Genomic DNA, 22,993 nt, shown 5'->3' with positions numbered 1-22,993 from the left:
CATAACTTCCCAGCTTCTATGCTCAGTGTCTTGACTGATAACTACAGACCAGTAAGCCTGACATCAGTGGTGGGAAAGTTGCTGGAGAAGGTACTGAGGAATAAAATCTATTTATATTTGGAAAAGAATTGGCTTATCAGTGATAGGCAACAGTTTTATGCGGGGTAGATCGTGCCTTACCAACTTAATAGAGTTCTTTGAGGAAGTGACCAAGTTGATAGATGAAGGAAGGGCTGCAGATGTCATATACATGGACTTTAGTAAGGCATTTGATAAGGTTCCCCATGGTAGACTAATAGAGAAAGCAAAGTCACATGGTGTGCAGGGTGTTCTGGCTAGGTAGGTAACAAACTGGTTGAGCAACAGGCCACTGTTGTTTGTAATATACATAAATGATCTGGAAGAGGGCATTGTTGGTCTGATCAGTAAGTTTGCAGGTGACATAAAGATTGGTGGAGTAGCAGAAAGCATAAGGGACTGTCAAAAAATACGGGAGAATATAGATAAACTGGAGAGTTGAGTGAAGAAGTGGCAAATGGAGATCAATCCAGGCAAATGTGAGGTGACGCATTTTGGGAAGTCTAATTCTAGAGCAAACTATACTGTAAATGGAAGAGCCTTGGGAAAAGTTGATGAGCAGATAGATTTGGGAGTTCAAGTCTATTGCACCCCAAAGGTGGCTGCACAGGTGGATAGAGTGGTCAAGAAGGCACATGGTATGCTTGCCTTCATCGGACGGGGTATTGAGTATAAGAGCTGGCAGGTCATGTTAAAGTTGTACAAGACATTAGTTAATCGTATTTGGAATACGGTGTACAGTTCTGGTCGCCACATTACCAAAAGAATGTGGATGCTTTGGAGAGGGTGCAGAAAATGTTTATGAGGATGTTGCCAGGTATGAAAGGTGCTAGCTATGAAGAGAGGTTGAGTAGGTTAGGTTTGTTTTCATTAGGAAAAAGGAGATCGAGGGGGGACCTGATTGAGGTTTATTAAATCATGAAGGGTATCGACAGGACAGATAGAGATAAGCGTTTTCCCAAGGTGAAGGATTCAATACCGAGAGGTCATGCTTTCAAGGTGAGAGGTGGAAAGTTTAAGGTGGATATGCTTGGCAAATATTTTACATAGAGGGTGGTAGGTGCCTGGAATGCGTTGCCAGCAGAGGTAATGGAGGCAGGCATGGTAGATTCATTTAAGGTGCATCTGGACAGATGCATGAGTAGGTGGGGAGCAGAAGGATACAGATGCTTAGGAATTGGGCAATAGATTTAGATAGTGGATTTGGATCGGCTCAGGCTTAGAGGGCCGAAGGGTCTGTTCCTGGGCTGTAAATTTTCTTTGTTCTTTCTGATTAAGGCCAGTGTGCCAAAAGCCTCCTTTACTGCCCTGTCTACCAACCCTGCACCTGAACTCCAAGGTCCCTTTGTTCCACGACACTCCTTAAGACCCTGTTATGTAGCTTGTACATGATCCTATCCCTAAATTTGATTTTTATACGTATAGTTATTTTTATTGAAGCAGTGCATTAAGCCAGATGTTTGAGATTTGAATTCTGTTTCAGCAGTTTGAATATTAATTCAGACACTTCCAATGAAGTGTCATTTTTAGGAAAAGATGTTAAAACAAACACTACAGAAGCCTTCACTGATCCCACAGCCATTATTTTGAATAGCAGAGGTGGTCATCCTAATGACTCGGATCAATATTTGTCCTCTGACCATGTTGAAAACAAATGATTTGTTATTTAACTCATTGCTGTTTGTGGGTGAAATTGATTCTGATATTTTATGTATAGCAGCTGTGAACAGATTTCAAAATGTTGCTTCACTGACAGTAAAGCTAAGGATGTGAGAGGAACTGTATAATTGTAAATCTTTTTCAAAATTATTTAACAGCTCAAATCCTACAAGTCAAACTCACTGCAGTTCTGGGATACTGCTGGCTGGGATTCATTGAAAGATGTGGACAAGAGAAAGGAACTATTAACAATGATACTGGAAGGAAGGGTGCCACCAGGAACCGATGTAAGTTTACAAAACAATTTCATACTTGTAAAACTTCAGACAATTTCACTAAATTCAAGCTCTTCTTTGGAATGAGAGGCAATGTTTACACATCAAAGCTTCGTATCTGACAGCAGAAGCTAAACTGGTAGCACTTCCATCTCACAGCAAGTTGGTTGTGTGCTCACTTTAACTTCAGAGACCAGGGCACATAGTGCCAGAACTGAAAAAGTGTTGTATTTCTCAAAATACTAAAGCGATACTTCTGTCAGCCTTTTCCACTTTGTAAACTATGCACATTGTTAGCCTGTGGCATGTAGCACCATGCATTGTTACAGAATTCTCCAAAGTACTCTCCGGTACATAGGGTCCCTCATTTTGTCACTCAAATGAATTCTGCACATTAATCATTTTAACCAATGACTGTGATCTATCCCACATTCTTGGATACCGTACAGACCAACAATGCGCAGGTCTACAAGTACTATCTGACTCTGTGGTGGTGCCAGTGTTGGACTAGAGTGGATAAGGTCAAAGTCACATGATACCAGGTTATAGTCCAACAGGTTTATTTGAAATCATAAGTTTTCTGAGCATTGCTTCATCACCCTGATGAACGAGCAACACCTTTGGAAGCTTATGGTTTCAAATAAACCTGTTGGACGATAACCTGGTGTCATGTGACTTCAGGTCTTCTTAATCCCCTCATACCAAAGGCTTTACTTTAGACTGAAAGGAATATCTGTCAAAACAAAGTATGTGCTCAATAGCCCAAAACACAAAGGTTATTATAAAGCCAAGAGTCAATACTGTATTGGTAGGTTCTCAAGTTAGAATATTATGTTTAACAATGCAGAAAGCACAACAAATTCCTGCAAAACAGGAAAGTGATAAATCACTAAATTGTTGTTTCAAACTGCTGATGGGAGCCTTGATTTAATATTTCACACAGAAGATGAAACTAAGCCAAGTCTGAAAGTAAGAAAATTTTGCATAAATCTACTGCTACAATAAACTACGTCAATACAATGTACAAGAATGAAATCAGTTAAAGAGATTTGTAACTGGGTATATACCGAAATATCTGAAGAAAATATGGAAGAGCAATGCTATATGTAAAAAATGTATTTATTCTGAGACCACAGAAAATTGAAAATACCTTTTCAGACTCCATGTTAAAAATGAATAGTGAAGCATTTGAATTAAGCATTCCAAGATAGATCTGTACGTCAAAATATATCAGTGGAAAATGTGTAATTAATGGAAAAATCAAAAGTAAACACAACATTGGAGCTGGGGAGGCAGTGGTACGGTGGTAACATCACTGGATTAGTAACGCAGAATCCCAGCTAATGTTCTGAGGATATGGGTTGAATACCTTGGAAGATTCAATAAAAATCTGGTGTACAAATCTAACCAAGGGCAATCATGTGATCACTTGGTTTACTAATGTCCTTTTAAAAGGAAGGAAATTTGCTGTCTCTAACTGGTCTGACTGACATGTGATTCAAAACCCACAATGTGGTTGGCTCTCATCTGCCCTCTAGGCAAGTAGGGATGAGCAATAGTTGCTGGCCTAGCCAGTAATGCCCATTTCCCTTGAATGAATTTTAAAACCCTGTAATAGAAAATTCTAGAGAATAATCGAAGAATAATGCATAGGATAGCGTGACTAAACACAGAATAGTCCAAGAATAACACACAAGGACAGAGTATTAAAGAACAGACTAAGCAAAGTAACCGAAGAACATATAACTGAAATGTAAAGAATCGTCTAAATGCACAAAGAAAATGAAACATGGAAAAATAAATCTATTGTGAAGAATACACTGTTCTGGTTTCATGGAGAGTGAAGGCAACCCTTTCAGTATGGGGTCAATCTTGATTTCAGTAAGATTGGTGAATAAGATGAATGGGTCTTGTATGACACAAATGGGAGAAAGTGAGGATGACAGATGCTGGAAAGTCAATCAAAATGTGTGGCACTGTAAAAAGCACAGGTCAGGCAGCATCTGAGGAACAGGAGAGTTGATGTTTTGGGCATAAGGTCTTCGTCAGGAATGTTGTGGGGAAAAAAAAGAGGGGCTGATAGGAACCCCTTCAATCAGCATTTTCCTTAATAGAGAATAGTTATGAACATTTATGGTAGCTTTCAGTATAAAAGGTTTATTTTTCTTCACCTTTAGTTGCAGGATTTCAATCCTTATTCAGATGGTGCACAGAATCCAGTCATTCCAGAAAATGTAATTCATGCTGTTGCATTCATTTTTGATACTTTCACTATGGAGGGCATTAATATGGATTTGATGAAGCAATTTCAGGAACTACAAACCATTGTATCACAGAAAGGTAAGCTTATTTTGCTGTCTGCTGATAAACCTTTGTTATCGCTCCGTTTTACATTGAACATTCGTATTTTCAACTATTGTCTCTTTTCAGGTATTTACAATATTGTGATTGGGACCAACTTTGATCGATTGAGGATACCACAGAGAAGCTATAATCGCATTTATGAAAACAGAAAACTAAAACGGAAGGTAATTGAAGGGTTTTCATTTCTAGAATCAGGTGCACTATACAATCTAAGAACATATAAACAGGTGTGATGACAGTAAAAGAAGAGTTATACATTTCCTCATAAGATTTTAAGGATTGGAATATAGAAGACAGAAAATTTGGGATACAGAGGGCATTTCCAGGAAGGTTAAATCTGGAACGAGTGGTGTGTCATAGGAATCAGTGCTGGAGTAACAATTATTGACGCTATACATCAATGACTTGGATTAGGAACGTGAATGTCCGATCACCATGTTTGCAGATGAGACAAAAATAGATGGGATGGCAGAGGGGTAGGCACACAAAGAGAGTGACAGAATCAAAATGATATTACTGAAGGGAAGCTGTATCAACAAACTTTTGGGGAGCTTACGTCATTTTTATTCTTTCATGGGATGTGAACAACAAAGCATGGCTAACATTTGTTACCTGGCCCTAACTGCCCTTGAGAAGGTGTGGTCAGTCACGACCTTGAACAAAGTCTGCACTCTGTGTGATTACATCTGAAGTACTGCTTGGAAGGGGGTTTCAGGATTTTGACCCAGTGTCATGATTCAAAATGACTTAGAAGTCATGAGGCTATACAGCACGGAAACAGGCCCATTGGTCCAACTCATCCACACTGACTAGACCTCCCAGTCTGATCTAGTCCCATTTACTAACATATGGCCAATGTCCCTCTAAACCCTTCCTATTCATATATCCATCCAGATGCCTTTTAAATGCTGTAATTGTACCAGCCTCCACCTCTCCACTGACAGCTCGCTCCATTCACAGTACCACAATTTAAATGAAAAAGTTACACCTCAGATTCTTTTCATTCTTACCCATTTCACCTTTAAACCTATACCCTCCAATTTGAGCCCCCTACTTTAGGGGGAAAACAAGACACTGCCTATTTACCCTATCCATAGCTGCCATGATTTTATACACAAGGTCAACATTTCAGCCTCTAATCTTCCAGCGGAAAAAAGCCCCAGCATTTTCCAGCCTCTTCCAAGATCTCAAACCTTCCAGTTCTGGTAACATCCTTGTAAGTCTTTCCCACACCCTCTCCAGTTTAACAACAGACTTAAATGAGAATTGTTTTCATAATCTCTGCATTTCCCAAACATTTCACAGCAAGTTGCAATACAGGAAACACAGCAGCCAGTTTGTAGACAGCATGCTCCCTCAAGCAGCAATAAGCCAATGATCAGCTAATCTCAGTAAGTTTTATGGGTGATGTAGAATATAATCACCTCAACCCATTTGGTATCAATTTACCTGTCTCCTTTTCTCTTTCCTTAGTTTGCAATGTTGTCCGATTATACTGGGATGAAAAAACGCACCATGTTTGCTATTTCGAATGAGTGGAAAGGTGATAAGATTGAGAAGACAAAATGTATTCTTGCTTTGTACGCTCTGAAAAATATAGTCAAAAACATAGACCCATCGATAAAGCTTAAAAGGCAAAATACTGCAGAGGCTGGAAATTTGAAATGAAAACAGAAAAATGCTGGGAACACTGACAGCAGCATCTTAAAGCCATATTTCAGGTTCAGAAGGACTATTCTTCAGAACCTCCAGTTCTCCTCCTTGACTCAAAACATTTACTCTGTTTCTCCCTTGACAGATGCTATCGGACTGTTGCGAATCATCAGAATTTCCCAGTATTAATTGATTTAAAGATGGTTGGCATTTGAAGGCCTAATGTATAAGTACTCTGTATATTCTTGATCCACAGTGGCTGCAGTCACAGAATCAGTTAGCATTGAAAAAGACCATTCCGTCCCCTTGTATGTGCTGGCGCGTTGAAAGATCCATTCAATCAACTCCACTCCCAATTGCCTCTTCCCCATAACCTTGCATATGTTTATTATCCAAGTATTTATCAAATTCACCTTTGAACGCTCCTCATGTATCTGCTTCCACCACTCGTGCACACACTGCATTCCAGATCACAGCAACTCATTATGTAAAGAAAACAAACAAAACATTCTCATTTCCCCCTCTCGTTGTTACATCTACAACTGTCTGGGTAGCAACCATTTTGCCACTGGAAACGTTTTCTGCTTATTTAGCGCTGCTGAAAAAAAGGCAAATTTTGCTGAACCTTGTCCCTTGCATTCATCAGGTCAATTTTCAAGACAGACAAATGTCAGTTATATCTTTTGTGGTATCAAAATCACACCCTGCTCCAGGTGTCTAATTTTCCCCTGATTTCATGATTCCTCACGTGAGTATCACTGACCAGGCCAGTATTTGTTTCCCATCCCTTGTTGCCTTGAGAAGGTGATGATGGGCTGCCTTCTTGAAGCACTGTGATAGGAAGACCCACACTGCTTTTTGGAAAGGTGAGAGTGTTCCACATTTTTGACCTGGCAGCGGTGAAGGAACATTGATATTTCTAAGTCAAAATAGTACATGACTGTGAGGGTAGCCCAGCAGTGTCATCTTATAATGGCGTCACAAGATTGGTAGTCTTATGTAATAAATAGTTTAGATGTGTTTTGCTCTCTATTTTATTTTCATTCTTTGTAAAACATAAAATTTTAATTATAAAAGCAATACCTGGTGCTAATTGGATGGATGCAAAGCATGTTTAATAGTAAGGTAAACTCAATGCTGCAATCGAGTCAATGAAGTTTTGTCACAAACATATTTTTTTCTGTGATTTTCATTGCAGTATGGACACAGTAGATCCAGTGGCCTCCAGTGCTACAATTGTTCCATGATTCTACTGGCAGAGTCCAGCAAAAAGTTTTCAGTTCAATTAGTATCATTGTACATTTAAGAGGGACTGGTTCTGTCCTCTTTCTCTTTAAGAGGGGTATTGTAAATCTGGTGCCAAGGTTTCTGCTGCTTGGAAAATCAAAGTCTGGAGCATTTTTTTTCAGTTTAAAAATGAATGTGTGTGTGTGTGTGTGTATGTATGGAGTCAGGCTCAAACAACCCTGGATTTTAGTTTTGCTTTCAGCTATTGACGTTGGGGTTGTTGGAGTTGAAAATACCAGACACAACTCTCTCTCTGCTGCTAGATTCTTTCTGACAGTGTTCCTTCTCCTGGACTGGAGGAGATAGGAAAGGAGGGAAATCGGTTTTGCTGAATTTGCCTTTGACAAGGCATTGTTTATGAGATGCTGACATATTGGATCAGTTGATAACTAATAGTTAAATCATCTATTACATTTGTTAACTATTTTGATATAATTAAAGTTATGCCAATTCTTATTATAACTGTAGTGTAAGGATAAATTTTATTTTGCTTAAAATCTAGTAGTTTGACTAAACAAATCACATCTGAAATGCAGTGCCTTACATTTGCCTTTTAAAAAGGATAAGAGAGAGAGGATTGGCTATGTTTTGAAGGGGTTTGGTCTGGTCCATAACATCACTGTAACAGTTTTTCTGTAATTAAAGAATAAAAATCATGTATTTAGAAAGATGAACAGAATCTAAACTTGTTTGTTGTCAATATGCACTGGATAAGAAACAGCTGTTCCTTATGAGTGTTTGAAAATTCTAAATTCATGATCTGCTTAATTATTCCAAAGCATATGAAAATGTTTAGACTTACAAAAGGTGCAAAAATATTGCAAAAGGTGGTGCAAGCTGAGAAGGTATTGAATGTGGGTTTACATCTCCTGAAGTAGACAACCATCATCCAAAAGACTCAATTTAATTGCTGCAATCCAGTGGGAAGAGCATATGTTTTCTCAACTGGGAAGTGATTGAGTTACTGAAAATGCATGCTACGATCAAATGTTGTTTATCTTGTATGATGTGTACGAGCGTCAATAATTATTTGCTTTATCCTTCCGAGACTACATGAAATCTCTTATCAACAAATTTTTTTTTGTTCATGGTTAAGGGTTTTATTGTCAACTTTGCCTTTGATTTTGCCATTTTAGGAGGGGAAGCCAAACTCCTGGAGTAAAGGATGAGTACGTGCTGGCAAGTGCTTTTTGATAAAATTGCTTTAACTCTGAGGAAATATATTATTCTTATTCACGACAGCATTGCACATCTTTCCATTTTTGAAACATCTTCATCTGACTAATAGAAATTATGAATGTTGTCACAATGCAAACGCCTGAGAAATAACAGAAACAGTAAACTGTACGACCCCTCAAATTTATCCAACTATTCAACACAATCATGGTTCATCTCAGAGTCATAGAATCATACAGCAGACAACCAGACCTTTCAGCTTACCATGTCTTTGTCAACCATCAAACACAATAATCCTATTCACCTGCACTTCTTTCTCTGACAAAAAAATCTCAATTTCCTGATTCTACCATCTTCTCCCAAACCACCTGCCATTACCAAGTTGTTCAGGGGCTGGGAAAATTTAGCCCCTGACAAGCAAGAAATCGGCATCAAAATAGCACCTTTTGCAATCTCACAATGTCTTAAAGCTTTTCAATAGACTAAATGTACTCAAATTGTGGTCACTTTCCCTGATATGGTCACCCACTGTCACTGACCAAACAGATGCAAAGTATTTATTCAACTCCCTGACTGTTCCTCATTACTATTTCCTCAGCATCGTTCTCAAAGTGGCCTCTTTTCACTATGGCCTCTCCATTCCTTTTTATAGACATTTAGGGTACTTTTACTGTCCATTTTTACAGCCAGTTTACACTAAAGTTTATTTAACAAACCATGGCTCCAGAAAGCATTACAAATTGTTCATCAAAACCCATGATACACACAGGTCCCAAACCCACCTCCACTAAATCAAATTTCAAACTCTAAAATAAATACATATAAATCTCACCTTACCCGACAGCCTCCAGCTCTCCAGTTACAGAATTTGCTCCCTAGGCTGCTTGCATCTTGAAGTTGTTCCTGATAAACTATGTTTGAAGATAGTTCCTTTCCAACTTATTAAATAAAACAAATAAACATGACTTCCTTACCATGTGGCTTGTCGTAGTTTCAATTCTTCTTCCAAATATGCCTCTCCCTGCATCCCCCATCCTGGATCATTGTTTGATTACATTCACTTTGAGACAATCATCATTTCTGTTGGAGAATGACCCATTCGAGTCAGAAATATCATTTGGATCTTAACAAGGAATGGGAACAGCAATAGTTACCATTTGCAATTTATTTTTGGTCTTCTTCAGACAGGGCGACCGTTTCAAAAACGCAGATGAAGTCATATATCACTGGAATGGCACTCTACACCGCTGAAGCCAGACGCCAACTCGAGGACACCTCTTCCTACCGCTCCCTCGACCATGACCCCACCTCCCATCACCAAACCATCATCTCCCAGACCATACAGAACCTCATCACCTCAGAAGATCTCCCACACACAGCTTCTAACCTCATAGTCCGGGAACCCCGCACTGCCCAGTTTGACCCCCTTCCCAAGATCCACAAGCCTGACTACCCTGGCTGACCCATTGTCTCAGCATGCTCCTGCCCCACTGAACTCAGTTCTACCTACCTCGACACTGTCCTATCCCCCCCTAGTCCAGGAACTCCTCACATATGTTCGAAACACCACCCTCGCCCTCCACCTCCTCCAAGACGTCCGTTTCCCCGGCCCCCAACACCTCATCTTCACCATGGATATCCAGTCCCTCTACACCTCCATCCGCCATGACCAGGGCCTCCAAGCCCTCCGTTTCTTCCTCTCCCAATGTCCCCAACAGTACCCGTCCACCGACACTCTCATTCGTTTGGCCGAACTGGTCCTCACCCTTAACAATTTCTCCTTCGAATCCTCCCACTTCCTCCAGACCAAAGGGGTAGCCATGGGCACCCATATGGGCCCTAGTTATGTCTGTCTCTTTGTTGGCTACGTAGAACAGTTGATCTTCTGTAATTACACCGGCACCACTCCCCACCTCTTCCTCTGCTACATTGATGACTGCATTGGCGCCACCTCATGCTCCCGTGAGGAGGTTGAGCAATTCATGAATTTCACCACACACTCCACCCTGACCTTAAATTTATCTGGACCATCTCTGACACCTCCCTCCCCTTCCTGGACCTCTCCATCTCCATGAATGATGACCGACGTGACATCGACATCTTTTGCAAACCCACCGATTCCCACAGCCACCTGGATTACACTTCTTCCCACCCTACCTCCTGCAAAAATGCCATCCTATATTCCTAATTCCTCCGCCTCCACCGTATCTGCTCCCAGGAGGACCAATTCCACCACAGAACATTCCAGATGGCTTCCTTCTTTAGAGACCACAATTTCCTTTCCCACGTGGTTAAAGATGCCCTCCAACACATCTCGTCCACATCCCGCACCTTCGCCCTCAGATCCCATCCCTCCAACCGTAACAAGGACAGAACATCCCTTGTGCTCACCTTCCACCCTACCAACCTTCGCATAAACCAAATCATCCACCAACATTTCCGCCACCTCCAAACGGACCCCACCAACAGTGATATATTTCCCTCCCCACCCCTTTCTGCCTTCCGCAAAGGCCATTCCCTCCATGCCTACCTGGTCAGGTCCATGCCCCTCCCACAACCCACCCTCCCATCCTGGCACCTGCTCCTGTCACCGCAGGAATCGCAAAACCTGCGCCCACACCTCCTCCCTCACCTCCATCCAAAGCCCTAAAGGAGCCTTCCACATCCATCAAAGTTTTACCTGCACATCCACTAATATCATTTATTGTATCCGTTGCTCCCGATGCGGTCTCCTCTACATTGAGGAGACTGGACGCCTCCTAGCAGAGCACTTTAGGGAACATCTCTGGGACACCCGCACCAATCAACCACACCGCCCTGTGGCCCAACATTTCAACTACCCCTCCCACTCTGCAGAGGACATGGAGGTCCTGGGCCTCCTTCACCGCTACTCCCTCACCACCCGACGCCTGGAGGAAGAACGCCTCATCTTCTGCTTCAGAATGCTTCAACCCCAGGGCATCAATGTGGACTTCAACAATTTCCTCATTTCCTCTTACCCCACCTCACCCCAGTTCCAAACTTCCAGCTCAGCACTCCCCATGACTTGTCCTACCTGCCTATCTTCTTTTCTACCTATCAACTCCACCCTCCCCCCTGACCTATCACCTCCATCACCACCCCCATTCACCCATTGTACTCTTTGCTACCCTCCTGTCTGACCTATCACCTTCATCCCCTCCCCCACTCACCTATTGTACTCTATGCTACTTTCTCCCCACCCCCACCCTCCTCTCATTTATCTCTCTACCCTTCAGGCACTCTGCCTGTATTCCTGATGAAGGGCTTTTGCCGATCCTCGGATGCTGTCTGAACTGCTGTGCTTTCCCAGCACCACTCTAATCCAGAATCTGGTTTCCAGCATCTGCAATCATTGTTTTTACCTTTGAAACTTGTCAGGTGTCCATTTTGAAAAAGGAAAACTTGGTCCAATAGATTTGATTGTCATCAAATTTCATGTTTTTCAAGTTGCACAGAAAGTGTGCCGTTTGTAGGTGGGACACATGACACATAAATATCTTGTTTGGATCAGATATTGAGTTGGTAACAGAATAGCTCCCGTCCACACTTATCAGTTGGTGACAGTGGAACCGCTCTTCTGCATTTTGATGAAACATAAAAACTGTTTTTCTTCCCAACACTGATTTTATTTTTTTGACTTCCTCTTCCATATTGGAAGATAAGGCAGAAATAGTAAAGAAAAAGATAAGCAATATAAGAGAAATTGCGGATGAACTCCAAAAAGATGAAGGATGGGGATGGGGTGAATGGAGACTGACCGGTTGGGGAAAATGATTAGTTAATTTAGGCATTTATGTATTACTAATAATTGTAGGTCTACTGACAGGATTTAATGTGTTAAAGTGGATAATGACTAAGCTGGTAATGTCTTTGGGAGGACAACAATCAATAATGGTCATGATAATAGCACAAGCGCAAGAAAGAGAGAGTAGCAGATTACTCTTAGAGTTTGAAAAAGACAGACTTAGAAGGACAGAAATAGCAATCTCGGAACCATAGGGTGAAAAGAGGGCAGAAAGTAAAATTGCAAAAACAACAAATGTTTAAAAAAAAAGAAAATGGGGGAGTTGTAAGAAATGGAGAAGTGCGTTGTTTTTGTAGATATAGAAAAGCAAGAGTGTATATGTGCAGAAAAGAGGTAAAAAAAATCACCTAAGCAAGCATTAGAGAAATGTTTCTTAATCCTTAATGTATAATTGTGGATAATTGAATACTAACTTTACTGCAGAATTATTAAAGTAAATAATTTCTTCGTAACGTTTGAAAGAATAGTCTCAGCTAAATAGTTGAGATAGCTGAAACTCATAAACTAAGCACTAAAACGTATGTTCAGGAATGGAATATACCTATGGACAATGGAAGATGTTACAAGTAAAGTGAAGAAGGAACATCAAGATACAAGTTTAGCCTTGTGTCAGCACTTACAGAGGGAAAGGTTGCCAACTTAGAGAGAAGGAGGCAATAAGGGTGGAGCATAGCTGGGCAATGGCAGAATACTAAGAAAGATTGGGTAATGTAGGAATCGGGAGAGATGACCTCACGTAACTCAAAGGTATAACTGTGTAGTACTTTGTATTCTCTTTGCTCACTTGCTTCTGCAATTGATGCCCTTACTTGCAAGTTCATAATAAATTGTCTTGTTTCCAGTTTTGGTGGTCTTGTCTAAATTTTATTAAGTTTATTTCTTACAATTATCAAGCCAAAACATTGAACTGTTTTTACCTCAATTTCTGACCGTGATCGTTATTCTAATGAGGCGACTGTTATGGTAATGAGATGACTGTTATTCTAATGTTATTCTAACAACAGCAGGTGTGAAGATGGTCCTCGCGCAGTAATGGGCAGGGCCTCCACCATCGTCAACCAATTGCAGCTCCATGCGGATGATTGACAGCGAGGAAACAGGCGGGTATCTTCGATGGACCGGGAAAGAGACATCTGTGTGTGGAAACCCTTCGAATATCCTGAGGGAAGGGGGTCAACACTTGACCAGAAGTGTTCGAAACAAATTTAATAAAATTTAGACGAGACCACCAAAACTGGAAACAAGACAATTTATTCTACGATCTTGCAAGAAAGGTCATCAAATGCAGAAGCAAATGAGCAATGAACATTCAAACTAGTACACAGTTATACTTTTGAGCTGCGTGAGGTCACCTCTTCTGACTCCTACATTACCCAATCAACTTTATTCTCTGACTAAGTTGTGATCCGCTCTTATTATTTCCCCCCTTCTCCAAGTTGGTGACCCTTCCCTTTGTTTAAGTACTGACATAATTTGCTAAATTTGGATCTTGACGTCCCTTTCACTTTATCTGTTTTGCTTGTAACATCTTCCATAGGTGTTCATAGCTACATTCCGTTCCTGAATATACATTTTAACAATGTTCTTTTCTTGCCAAGTTTATGTGTTTCAGCTATCTCAGCTATTTTGCTGAGACTAAATTATTTAACCTATCGTGATGAAAGAAATGATTTACTAGAATAATTATGCATTAAAGTTAGTACTCAATTATACATTTCCGTTGTGCTTGCTGATTTAATCATTGTCTGCAGCTGCTCTTCACACTCAATTTATCAGCACAATACTTAAGCTTATTATCACTACCTTTTTGCGAAAACAACACACTTCCCCATCTCTTACAGAAGGAGTCAGTTCAAGACCCATTTCCTGACACCATGGAACTGGGCTCACTGAGGGGCAAAGTGCAAGTTGTTTCTAACCAGGGGATCAGGCTGGCCATCGCATGGTGCCCATGTCCAGATGAGAAGACATAAGGAGGCCAATGTAGACAGGGCCCTGGAACAGCTGTAGGCTGTTTCAATCACCATCTGCCATGTGGGCAAGAGGGTGGACTGTGAGGGGATTGTGATGGAGATGACATGAAGCCTGGTGACCAGCACTGCAGTAAACCCCTTCGTTGGAGGCTGTTGGATTGCTCAGAGGGTGCTTGGGACAATATCTAAGATCAACATGAAAGCAACCTTCCTCCTGGCCAAGCTGGTTGTGCCACACACAGACCAACGAGGCAGTGGATCTGTGGAGCTGGTGGACTCAGGCACTACTTCTTACATTTTGCCCACCATCGAGCCCTAACAATGTCATTAACATGGCTCTGTTAGGCCTGATCAAGGTACTGCCAGGTAAACTGGCCTCTACCAATATCTTAGTCGAGAGCATGGTGCGGGAAAAGCACAGCAGATCAGGCAGCATCTGAGGAGCAGGAGAATCAATGCTTCAGGCATAAACCTTTCCTGATGAAGGGCTTATGCCCGAATGAAGGGCTAATGCCCGAAACATCGATTCTCCCGCTCCTCAGATGCTGCCTGACCTGCGGTGCTTTTCCAGCACCACACTCTCGACTCTGATCTCCAGCATCTGCAGTCCCCACTTTCTTCTACCAATATCTTGGTCTACTGCCTGGGCCTGAGATCTCATCAGGACCCACTTCAGCGCCATTGTGTTGTCAGAACAATACCTCGTACCAATGGCTTGATGAAACTGTTGCTATGCATGGGATTAACGAACCTGAGTAGTATGCAGGTCCTGTTTCCTTCCTCTGTCGACAAGACACAGCCTACATCACAGGGAAGACCATCATGGTAGTTGGAGATTTTCACTGCTGTCTTTGAGCTGCTCTTTGGTCTAGGGATGCTCTCCATGATTTCTGTTCCACTTACCTTCCAGAGTTATTCATGCCTCCCCTCCTTTTGCTGTCCTGTTACCATCCTTTAACCATTGCTTCTGCATACCCATTGAAGAAGATTAATGATTATACAGATGTATATTTCTCCTGAATTACACTGCTTAGATCCAATTAAATTAATATTCTGAAAATAAAAATATTTTCTTCGATAATGACACTTATAAACTATGGATAATATAGTCTTCAGGTGGTGATACCAATGACAATATTGTAGCTGCTGTTCAATGTTCCTTAACCGAGTGGAGACCAAAGACTTGGTCTTTGGTTTAAAAACAATTTTTTGTTGGAGAAACTCAACTGGTCAAACATCATGTGTAGAGAAAAAGCAAAGTTAACGTTCTGAGACTAGTGACCCTTCTTGGTTTTGTATTCTTCTACACAGGAATTTTAACAGGAAGTGTACAATGACTGCAGTTATGGTCACATTCATTTTTCAACTCATTTTCACTGCATAAGTCCTTAAAAGGCATGACTTATAGAAGACTAATCGCTGGGCAGAAATAGGAAGGTGGAGAATGCAGCCTTTCCTTTTGTGTTGTGTGATGTTCCTTTTAGGTTTCCCTGTAAATTACATCACGGCTGCCTCACAGCGCCAGAGATCTGGGTTCCATTCCACCCTTTGGCGACTGACTGTGTGGAGTTTGCGCATACTCCCGTGTCTGCGTGGATTTTCTCCCGGTGCTCCAGTTTCCTCCCATAGTCCAAAGATATGTAGATTAGATGGATTGGCCATGCTAAATTGCCTGGGTGGATTGGCCATGGGAAATGCGGGGTTACGGGTAGGGATCTGGATGGGATGCTCTTCAGAGGGTCAGTATGGGCTTCCACACTGTAGGGGTTTGCGTCCAGTTGTTCAGCTGATTTTCTTTACAGCATTTTCTGTTTTATTCAATACATCTTACTGTTGTCCTGTTTATATATCCATTTCTATTCATGCTAACATCAAACAGTGCAACTATCCCATTCATTAAAGGGTGGTCATAACCGACAACTCATGATTGTCAGCGGTAGCCCATAAAACCATATGAAATAGGAACAGGAGTAGGCTTTTTGGCCCCTTGATCCTGCTCCACCATTCAATAAGATCATAGCTGAACTGACATTCCTCACATCCTTCAGTCTGTTCCTTATCCTAACAAAAACAGAAATATGATGTGAAGAGAGAATATAGTGTGAGGAGTGAGGCAATGTGAGAAGATGAGCGTACAGAGAATGTGCAGAGAGGGAGTGTGAAAAGAGCAGTGGTGGGACAGAACTTAAAAAGAGGGGAACCCAGTTGTTGTATTAGGAATGAATCCTGCTGCTCATCATGTTTTACAAACTCTCTGCATCATTGTGCAATATAACATAGATTTGCTGCCACTGTCCTCTTTTAGATAGGTCTGTGGTACCCAGTTGGGTGATGCTAATAGCCTTAGAACCCTTACGCAAATTTCTCCTGGACCAAGGTTTTCTTCCATTATGATATTTACACTTTCATGTACATAATTACTATTTCCACTTCTGTATCTCTTCCCAAGACTCTGACTTCACAAATTCGGGTGGGTTAGAAGTACTTGTTTTCCCACAGTGTGTTCTTGTTGGGTGTGAAAGATTTGGAGATCTCTACACTGACGACTTGACTTTAATTCTGTTTCTGACAACGCGAGCTCTGAAAGTCCCTTTAAACAGCTTGAGTTTGGAGCCATAGAGGTGAGTAACATAGAAAAAGGTCCCTTTGGCTCATTGAGTCCAAGCCAATCAAATAAGAAACGTTACCTAAGTATTTATTTAATTTTTTAAATCTTGAATATGGTTGAAGACAGACAATTATTAATCCACTGGCAAGGTTGTGCTCAAGTGTGTTGACTACTTGTGCTTTAATTAATCCTCAGCTTTGCACTACTTGTGAAAGCAGCATGCTTTCTTCCTCATCCTACTATTTGAGCATTGCTTATTGTTTTGCATGCTCTCAAATATTCTTTAGATGGGAGTGGGGGAGGGGGGAAGAGACTGCAGAAAGCTGCAGCACAAGGATTTGGGAGTCTGAGTGCATGAATCACAGTAAATTAACATCTATGTGAATAATAGGGAAGGCAATTGGAATATCAACCAGTATTTCAAAGGGAACGGAGTATAGAGAAGTCTCACTAAAGCTGTACAACACACTCATCAGACCACAGCTGGAATACGATGAACAGTTTTGGTCCCCTTATCTCAGATCACAGAATCCCTACAGTGTGGAAACAGGCCCTTAGGCCTAACAAGTGCACACTGACCCTTCGAAGAGTAACTCACCCAGAACCATTCCCCCTACCCCATACTTATGCCTAACTAATGCACCTAATCTAACATAGGTGAACACTATGGGCAATTTACCATGGCCAATTCACCCTCATCTGCACACCTTTGGACTGTAGGAGGAAACCAGGACAGGGGAAGAATGTGCAAACCCTACACGAACAGTCACCTGAGGTTGGAATTGAACCCAGACCCCTGGCACTGTGAGGCAGCAATGCTAACCACTGTGCCGCCTGTGTACTGGCATTGGTGACAGTCTAGAAACGGTTCACTGGATTGATCTTGGGTATGCAGTAATTTTCTTATGAAGAGAAAATGAATCAGTTCAGCTTGGATTGTTTGGAATTTAGGAAAATGAGAGATAAGATATTGAAAGATCCAATATTCTTATCAGACTTTCACAAGGTAGATGCAGAGAAGTTGTGGGAATGTTTAAGACCAGAGTGTATAAGGTCACAGTTAGGAGTCATCATTTAAGACAGTGATGAGGATTTCTTTTCAAAGGGTATTGGATCTGTGAAATTCTTTACTGCAGACAGCTGTCCATGTTCCGTTTTAGATTCAGGACTGAGATAGACAGATTTTTAATCATTGGGGAATTGAGGGTTATGGAATAAGGCAGGAAAATGGAATTGGGATTATTAGATCAGCCATGATCTCAATGAATGGCAGAGCATATATGATGGGCCAAATAGCCTGCTTCTGTGTTCCTGTGTCTTCTGGTCTCCAATGGCACTGAGGATCTTTTCTGTCAGGTTTTGGACTTGCCTTCCATGTGGGACCCTGTCAAAGACCTTATTGAAATCCATGCAAACCACATCAACTGTACTACCCTCATCAATATATTTTGTCACCTAAATCAAAATCATTCCCCTACACACTACCCAATACCCTTGATTTCTTTTGCGATCATGATTCTCTCAATGTTAAATAGATTCAGTGATGGAGCATCCGCAATCCTCTGGGGTAGAGAATTCCAAAGATTCAAATCCACTGGGTATAGAAATTCTCCCTAGGTCCCAGCTAAAAAATACCATTTCCCATGGAAAAATAAAATTTTTCAGAGGCGTTCAGCATCACAAGACATCTGGGCACTGTAGGTGGAGAGAAACTGTTCCCATTGATCAATCATCTGCAAGACTCACTGCAGTAACTCACCAAGGCTCCTACAAAGGTAGCTTCTGAACCATGTGACCTCTCCCACAAGACTAACAGGAACAGACATACAAGACACTCACTTGCAACATCCTCTCCAAGGCATAAACTGTCTTGACTTGGAAATGTGTCACGGTTCCTTTACTGTTGCTGGGACAAAATCTGGAATTTCCTACCTAATAGCATTGTGGTCTATCTACACCACATGGACTGCAGTGCTTCAAGAGGTCAGCTCACGATAGGCAATTAGGAATGGAGAATAAAGACTGGCCCATCCATGTTCCATCCTCATTCCATGAATGAATTTTAAAAATTGATGAATGTTATGAACTAGGCCAGACCACTCAAAACATTCTTCACCAGGCAGCCCAAACCGTAAGTTTGCAATTTGTTTTGGTAAATGTATAGTGAAAATTACCCAGAGTTAGATAGCTAAGTTGACTCCTAAATTTTAAAACAGACAAAAAATTTATTCACAAATTGACACAATGAAACACAAAGAACAGAATGAAGAACTCCGATAGAACTCAACCTATCCAGCTAGACTTAATTATGCTGTTCCGAATACACACAACAGTCCCAATAAAGCAAGACTCCCTTTAAAAACCAGTATAGATGGAACACACGCTATAGGTTGAAGTTGAAGGGCAGAAAAGAGAGAGAGTTTCCGCACAGCTCCCTGTTGAACTTTCCAGTTCAAGACTGAACTAAAAACAGCTCAGCCCAGCTAGAGAGCTGACCACTCCCTTTGTTTATGCAGGTCACTTCTAAAACATGACCGTTTTGGCCTGAAGTCTCATCTGTTTGTACGTACACAAAATGCCGCTCAAAATCCTTTTCATCTCTGTATTCAAACAGACTGATTGGAGCCTGGCCTCGTTTATTGCCTGAAAAAAAAATCAAGGATAAAGTATCCTTAAGCCAAGAAACAGCTTTTAGAAAAAAAAAGGAACTAGGTTATGACAATGAATGAGTTGAGAACGAGACCACACAGATTTGAGGTAACTGGTAGAAACAATGGCAACATAAACTACAGATAAATGAACAAAAATTGCTGGCAAAATTCAGCAGGTCTGATCTAGTGTCACTGGACTAGTGATGTTAACTCTGCTTTCTCTGCACTGACCTGCCAAGTTTAACGAGCGATTTCAGTTTTGTTTCAGATCTCCAACATTAATTTATCTGCAACAAAACAATCAAGATTGAATAGCAAATACATGAAAAATAGACCATTCACCAGTGAGATTCTTATCTTGCTGTTCAAACCTCGGATGGAAAATTAGACTTTGTTTTCTCTGGCAAGAATCTCACTTTTCCACTATCACCACATTCTCCCAGTTGACTTGCCATTGCCGAGTTGTTTAGGAACTGGGAAAATTCATCCCCTAATAAGCAAGAAATTTGCATCTAAATAGCACCTTTCGCAATTTTAATGTTTTAAAGCTGACAGGTGCTTATATTATGTAACTGTGATCACAACCCCTCTAAAATCAACATTGTGGTGGGAGTGGAACACAGATTTCGGTGTTTAATGGGCTTTGAGATGCAGCAGTTTTCGATTAAAGGTATCACAGCATTGGGATATTCTAAAAGGCGACTGATAGTTTATGGAAAAGACAGGATCATTGGCAGAGGGCGCTGTGCTGAAAATTGTAACAGTATGCGATAGTAATTATGAGTGTGTCCTTGATAGGCTTGCAAGAATAAGTCAGCTTGTGGTGGTCATTGCGTGTTTTAAAGTTGAATAAGGAAAGCGAAAAGCTGAGGAAATTGGAAAAATAGCTGCAGTGTAAAACACATTACTAATAGGAATGCAACATACCCAGTATGCATTACTCCAGGAAAAAGCTGCAAGTATATTCAGCACTGTGACTGTACAAACCATATAATGATGTTGAAACTGATCACGAAACAGACGTCTCTCCTGATATAAGTAAAATCAAAACATGCCAAGCAGAAGTCAGTGAACAGCAGCAGAGACGGCTATTTCATAAAACAAGGCAGACAACTTTGGGAATGTAGTTGAGCTCGTTCCCCTTATCTCAGGAAAGATGTATTGTTGTTAAAGTTAAAAAGCAAGACTTTTTCTACACTGCGATAAAAGACTATTGTGGAAGCATAGCAGTAAATTCCAAAAACACGGAGAATGAAGTTTCCAAATTTAAAGCAAACGTCTAATGCAACTAACAATGAATTTGAAATGGTTTAGCAAACTTTTTTTTTACATGTGGGCACATGGACAAGAATCTGGAAGTGCATATGAAGCTCATGGAGGTTGCTTTCATGGTAGAGTTTAAAAACCACTTCCTCCAGACCAAAGGGGTAGCCATGGGCACATGTATGGGCCCCAGCTATGCCTGCCTCTTTGTTGGCTACGTAAAATAGTCGATCTTCCGTAATTACACCGGCACCACTCCCCACCTCTTCCTCCTACATTGATGACTGCGTTGGCGCCACCATGTGCTTCTGCGAGGAGGTTGAGCAATTCATCAACTTCACCAACACATTCCACCCTGACCTTAAATTTATCTGGACCATCTCTGACACCTCCCTCCCCTTCCTGGACCTTTCCATCTCCATTAATGAAGACTGACTTGACACTGACATTTTTTACAAACCCACCGATTCCCACAGCTACCTGGATTACACCTCTTCCCACCCTACCTCCTGCAAAAATGCCATCCCACATTCCTAATTCCTCTGCCTCCGCCGTATCTGCTCCCAGGAGGACCAGTTCCACCACAGAACACACCAGATGACCTCCTTTGTTAGAGACCGCAATTTCCCTTCCCACATGGTTAAAGATGCCCTCCAACGCATCTCGTCCAATCCCGCACCTCCGCCCTCAGACCCACCCCTCCACCCGTAACAAGGACAGAACGCCCCTGGTGCTCACCTTCCACCCTACTAACCTTCGCATAAACCAAATCATCCGCCGACATTTCCGCCACCTCCTAGAAGACCCCACCACCAGGGATATATTTCCCTCCCCACCCCTTTCCACCTTCCGCAAAGACTGTTTCCTCCGTGACTACCTGGTCAGGTCCACGCCCCCCTACAACCCACCCTCCCATCCTGGCACCTTCCCCTGCCACTGCAGGAATTGCAAAACCTGCGCCCACACCTCCTCCCTCACCTCTATCCAAGGCCCTAAAGGAGCCTTCCACATCCATCAAAGTTTTATCTGTACATCCAACAATATCATTTATTGTATCCGTTGCTCACGATGCGGTCTCCTCTACATTGGGGAGACTGGGCGCCTCCTAGCAGAGCGCTTTAGGGAACATCTCCGGGACACCCACACCAATCAATCACACTGCCCCGTGGCCCAACATTTCAACTCCCCCTCCCACTCTGCTGAGGACATAGAGGTCCTGAGTCTCCTTCACCGCCGCTCCCTCACCACCAGACACCTGGAGGAAGAACACCTCATCTTCTGTCTCTGAACACTTCAACCCCAGGGCATCAATGTGGACAGTTTCCTCATTTCCTCTTCCCCCACCTCACCCTACTTCCAAACCTCCAGCTCAGCACTGTCCCCATGACCTGTCCTACCAGGCTATCTTCTTTTCCACCTATCCACTCCACCCTCCCCCCCTCACCTATCACCTTCATCCCCTCCCCCACTGTACTCTATGCTACTCTCTCCCCACCCCCACCCTCCTCTAGCTTATCTCTCCACGCTTCAGGCTCACTGCCTTTATTCCTGATGAAGGGCTTTTGCCCGAAACGTCGATTTTGCTGCACTTTGGATGTTGCCTGAACTGCTGTGCTCTTCCAGCGTCACTGATCCAGAACTTAAAAATACACTACCGATTGCAATAAGATTTATTTTGAAGACCAAAAGCTTGGGCCTGCTGGACAAGCAGCGGACGGTCATGAACGTATCCCTTAACCTAACACTATTTAATAAGAATGAATTCGACTTTCAGTTGCTTAACATTTCAATTCATCACTTGCGTCTCATGGTCTGTACATTTCTGCCTAATCATGTTTCGGTGAAGCTCAACACAAGCTGGGAGGGAGAGCAGCTCATCTTCTGACGAGTCACTTTACAGCGTCTGGGACTCAATGTTCAGCATGAGATTTTCAGACCATGAACTCTGTCACCCGTTGGTCTTGCTGAGTGCTGGTCTTCATCAAGGTTTTCTATGTGTCATGCTTACACAGGGCTATCCGTTATCTTCAGATTCACATTCCCTCTGGATACATTCTTGATGCTTTTTAGTAAAGGTGATTCCTACACAGTTTGTTCCATGTTATCTTCAACTGGCGGAGAGAGTAAAGAGGAGGCGTGTTGGTCCTTATCCACCAAACCCCTAATTGGCAACTCTCCCG

General features: G+C 42.0%; 1 protein-coding gene across 4 annotated transcripts in view; it reads left to right on the top strand.

Annotated features, from left to right (window-relative positions):
- Nucleotides 1–7,938, top strand: part of LOC132833880 (uncharacterized) — a 50,277-nt gene extending 42,339 nt beyond the window's left edge. For 3 of the 4 annotated variants that reach the window (XM_060852533.1, XM_060852532.1, XM_060852534.1), the window contains 4 exons: nt 1,896–2,024; nt 4,190–4,352; nt 4,443–4,540; nt 5,850–7,938. In XM_060852533.1, coding sequence (XP_060708516.1) covers nt 1,896–2,024; nt 4,190–4,352; nt 4,443–4,540; nt 5,850–6,044 — 585 coding nt within the window. In that variant the 3' untranslated portion in view covers nt 6,045–7,938. The remainder of the gene's footprint in view (nt 1–1,895; nt 2,025–4,189; nt 4,353–4,442; nt 4,541–5,849) is intronic. The other variant, XM_060852535.1, reaches the window with a different exon arrangement.
- The last annotated feature ends 15,055 nt before the right edge of the window (nt 7,939–22,993 follow it).

The sequence above is a fragment of the Hemiscyllium ocellatum genome, chromosome 38, assembly GCF_020745735.1.
Source record: "Hemiscyllium ocellatum isolate sHemOce1 chromosome 38, sHemOce1.pat.X.cur, whole genome shotgun sequence".
Classification (NCBI taxonomy): Eukaryota; Metazoa; Chordata; class Chondrichthyes; order Orectolobiformes; family Hemiscylliidae; genus Hemiscyllium; species Hemiscyllium ocellatum.
This window is presented reverse-complemented; position numbering and strand designations above follow the sequence as displayed.